The sequence below is a fragment of the Oratosquilla oratoria genome, chromosome 7, assembly GCF_046742065.1.
Source record: "Oratosquilla oratoria isolate Oo_2021 chromosome 7, ASM4674206v1, whole genome shotgun sequence".
NCBI lineage: Eukaryota > Metazoa > Arthropoda > Malacostraca > Stomatopoda > Squillidae > Oratosquilla > Oratosquilla oratoria.
This window is the reverse complement of record NC_134783.1, coordinates 41,022,350-41,026,508: the sequence shown is the minus strand read 5'-3', so window position 1 is coordinate 41,026,508 and position 4,159 is coordinate 41,022,350. Positions and strand designations below refer to the sequence as shown.

Genomic DNA, 4,159 nt, shown 5'->3' with positions numbered 1-4,159 from the left:
AAACTTTTCTCCCTGAGCTTGATGTAAACAAACCTTGTGAGTTTGTGATGAGAAATAGGACGATGAAGTGGAAATTACGAAAGTAGGCTTTGAAAACGTTGGTATTCGTTCAAGCTGCATTCAGGATTAATGTTCAGATACGGTGACATATGTATGGGTTATGTAGTTATGGGTTATGTGGAATGGAGGTGGAGCATTTAGAAAAAATGAGAGGTAGATATACTCGTATGTCGTACCCACCATTAGATTCATTATTGTCTGTGCAGTCTCTGAGATTGACATGGGCGACGAGGGCAGTCGCCCAGGACGACCCTAAAGCGACCGTTTTACAAATACTAGAAACAGGGACATTTGTTAAAAAAAAAAAAATACCACCAATCAGTTAGCGGGGATAAATGTATTTTCGTTGAGCGTCTTCAAGAGGTTCACCCAGGGCGCCAAACAGGCCAGTTTCGCCATTGAGAGTGGGAAGAGCGATCGACTGAGTTTTTAGTGATCGCTCGTTCAATTTATTTTAATACTCTTACCACTTCTGTAATAAATTGATTCACCCTGGAGTCTTCTCCAAAGCACTAGCTTATACCTGCTTTCAGGAACCTTGGCACGGGTCATTCCTGCAACCGAAAGGCGGATGAAAATATGACCATGGCACGTCAGAGCACCAATTTTATGTTTCTTTAGCAAATGCCTCTAGTATGGCGTCGTTTGTGATATAACTGACGACACATATTAAGGGCGGATCTGAGACTGAAGTTAAAGTAAACATGGGCTATGAAGAAATTTTCCACGGTTTTGACACTTTTTTAAGGAAAAGAAAAACAACAGGTTCTTGTAGTCAGTCACGTAGTATTTAGTAATGGTTGCACGCTTAGTTCTCGTCTTTGATACATGCCAGATGCTTTAACTGTTTCCTGTGACATACTTTGTGTGTGTAAAAGAAATCACAATGAACACGCAATGAAATATATTTGCAGAAACCAATGATGAATGAAATAAATTATGACCGAACGTTTTCGCCAATCTTAAGGTGTGTACGTGTGTTTACCCAATATACAAGGAAGGGTCTATGCTCGTAATGTTTCACCCGTGTCTCCAGTTATCAAATTTTACTTCGATTTCATCTAGTGTTGTCCATCTGGTGTGTTTTCCACAAATTTATGCACCTGCGAGGAAAACGGTTGCTTAACGTCCCTCAAGCTTTCATGTTTCGCTGTCACCTACAGTTCATCTTTGTCATTTTCGTTCACACATTTCATGAACTGAGTAAAATGTACAGGGGAAGTCGTGGTCTTTGCATCCCGTCCTTATTTTTTTCCCAAACTCCAAAAACTTTACCACATGGATCTATTGAACCCTCTCAAAATCCAGCTTCTCCATTCAATAGGTCTGATTCTTTCCGTGACTGTAAAAGCGCGTCATTTGGTTGTATTATTCGTGTGTGTGTGTGTGCGTGTGTGTAAAATCTGTGGAACACCATTTTCCATTTTATTATTTTTGAATAGTAAGAAAATGGAAAAAAGCCTATGAGAAATAATTTTTCATTCATTTTTATAAATTTTTGTGAAGGACACTTTTCAAATGGGCAGGTGCTTGGGCACCTCCAGCATCCCCCCCCCCCCTCTGCACGGGCCTGGTAAATGTGCTTATTTTTCATTCTCCCTTTCCACTTCCTGAGTGTAATTTTATTCCCTATCTCATTCATCTCTCGATTCTTTCTTCTGTGGTTTGTTTATTTTATAATTTTATTTCATTTTGTTTTTATTCTATTGGTCGGGGCCATATCTTCTCCATGTGAACTCTTCCTTTGCTCTTCGTCTGTCTGTCTGCACAATTTGTTCAAGAATGACTCCTCCGTGTAGTCACTCCTCGACGACCATCTCCAGAGGACAACTTAGTACCCGTTGCACTGGATCTGGACCTTGATGATCCCGTCTGACCTCGAACAAGCCGTGTCAAAGGCTTTAAGGGCGTCTTCCAGCTTGAAGGTGTGGGTAATGATAGGCTTGACGTCCAAGCGGCCAGACGCAACGAGGTCGATGGCAGTTTTGAAGCTGTGTAGTTATTAGAAAGGTTGGATAATGAAAACATGAATACATAGCATATAAAAATATAATCATCGGTATCTCATGTTTTCGAAACGAAATAACGACACACGTGAATAAGTATGACATGCACTTGGTGTGACGCGTATGTCAATGAGGTCAATGGCAGTGTTGTGGCTGTGTAGACAGTGGAAAGGTTGGCTAAGTAACGTATTGTTTTTATTATTATTGCTTAACGTCGCACACTCCCCCCTATCCAGAGGCTAGGACGGTGCCCCTTACAGAGGACTTGGTGGCGTGGAATTTAATGAACAATGAATATGCAACACACAGAAATTTAGATATCAATATCTCGTGTTTTTTTAAAAGATTTAATGACACGCGTGACTAAGTGTGACACAGTGTGGCGTAACAGCAGATGTAATCAAGGGTTCTTACCAGTTCGGGAATCTGAAGACGCCGATCAAGTCAACCTCCCTGATGGCGGCGTAGGACAGAGGAATTTTTACTTCTGGTCCTGACAAGCCCCCGAGAACCAGTTTCCCGCCGTTCTCAGTGGCCTGAAACACACAGACACCATCAGTCATTCACTACAGCGGCTTTTGCATCCTCAACAATACTATATGTTAGGGGTAGTCCTCATTCCCGGCCTCACCTCTTCTCTGGCCGCCCCACGACCTTACTGACCCGCAAGTGGACCATGGGACATGCTCGCGCGACCCAGCCGCGTGACTCGACCCGAGTTTCATTGAGGCCCACGGTTGGACAGAGCCTCCTTGAGGAATGCACGTGCAATACCAGCATCGACCGACCATTAACCTGCATCTCGACCAGCCACGTGATGATGAACACTGGATTCACTGAGTAACGAATACCCTCTCTCTTCCTGAGTCACCGGCGTCAGAACGTTTTGCCTCCGACTTCCCACGCATCACACTTGACCTCACGCCAATTAGGAGCGGGGGTCATGCTCTACCCGTGTATATAAAGGCTGGGCGAACGCCGAAGAAGCAGATCGCCTCGGAGCATCATACATAAGCCTGGCTCAATGCTCCTTGCTTTCTCACCTCCTCCCTCCCTCCCCCGCAAGCCTAATATAGGCTGCCCAACATAGGGCAAGACTACCAGACTAATACTATGCAACAATTTACATTGCACAGTGTTTCATAATAACTGTAGCCTCAAGTTTCACTAAGTAGAAAAACCGAAACCCTACAGTGGCTGGTAAAGGTCCCCAGGTACCCCTACTGATCTTTCTGTGAAGACTTTGGACTGTTGTCTGAGATGCTCTGGTATGGGGCTGTATCTACGTCATCAGATGAAAGTAGTAGGAGGGAAGTAGTTATCTGTTGTCAATTTTCTATGTGTGAAAAGGTGCAAGAAACTCAATTCAAGCTCACGTAGATAGATTTTGGGCTCAATCCGGAGAACGAGTGTCAACCCCTCGAAGCTGCACCTCATGATAGAGGTGAGAGGATCGACAGGTTTCGAAAATGGACAGCTCTGCAGTCCATCTTGCAAGACTACGCAAGCGGGTACTTGTGACTGGTCCCTTGGACAATATAGCGAAGCCATGTAGTGGAGGAAGAATACTGTGGCCATAACACTGACCAAATTGACTTCACAACCCCGAGATATAAACCCCACAGAGAAAATCCTCCCATCCCACACCTGCCAAGAACCTCGCTTGCGTTGAGGATACCATCCATCACAAAGACAGTACCAACACAGAATAGGTCTGGTCACAGATTTATGCAGCCTCAGATACAACCACACACAGGACACAGAACACCTCATGCTACAAACCCCAACACTAACAATCTCCAGAGAATAACACAACATATCTTCTCTAAGTGATTTAAGGTCCCGCCTGGGGTCTGTTGACGGTTTCATGGAGGTCGCGGGTCTTCTACGAGAGAGACCAGGGATCACTTCGAATGTCAACGCCGGAGCGTCCTATGTCTATTTTTCTGTGGTAACGGACCTCCAGGGCGTTTGAAAAAAAAGGAAAAGGAGGAAGAAAAAACGAAAGAAAATTAATGAAAGAAGAAAACTAAAGAAAAACGGAAAGAAAAAACGAAAAAAGGGGCGTTTGGGAAAAACAAAAAAGAAAATAA

General features: G+C 44.0%; 1 protein-coding gene across 1 annotated transcript in view; it reads right to left on the bottom strand.

Annotated features, from left to right (window-relative positions):
- Positions 1-826: 826 nt before the first annotated feature.
- The window catches only part of LOC143027102 (sorbitol dehydrogenase-like), a 13,578-nt gene continuing 10,245 nt past the window's right edge, over positions 827-4,159 (bottom strand). Inside the window, exons 7-8 of the mRNA XM_076188070.1 lie at positions 2,481-2,602; positions 827-2,051 (exon numbers count right to left, since the gene is read on the bottom strand). Coding sequence (XP_076044185.1) covers positions 1,892-2,051; positions 2,481-2,602 — 282 coding nt within the window. The 3' untranslated portion in view covers positions 827-1,891. The remainder of the gene's footprint in view (positions 2,052-2,480; positions 2,603-4,159) is intronic.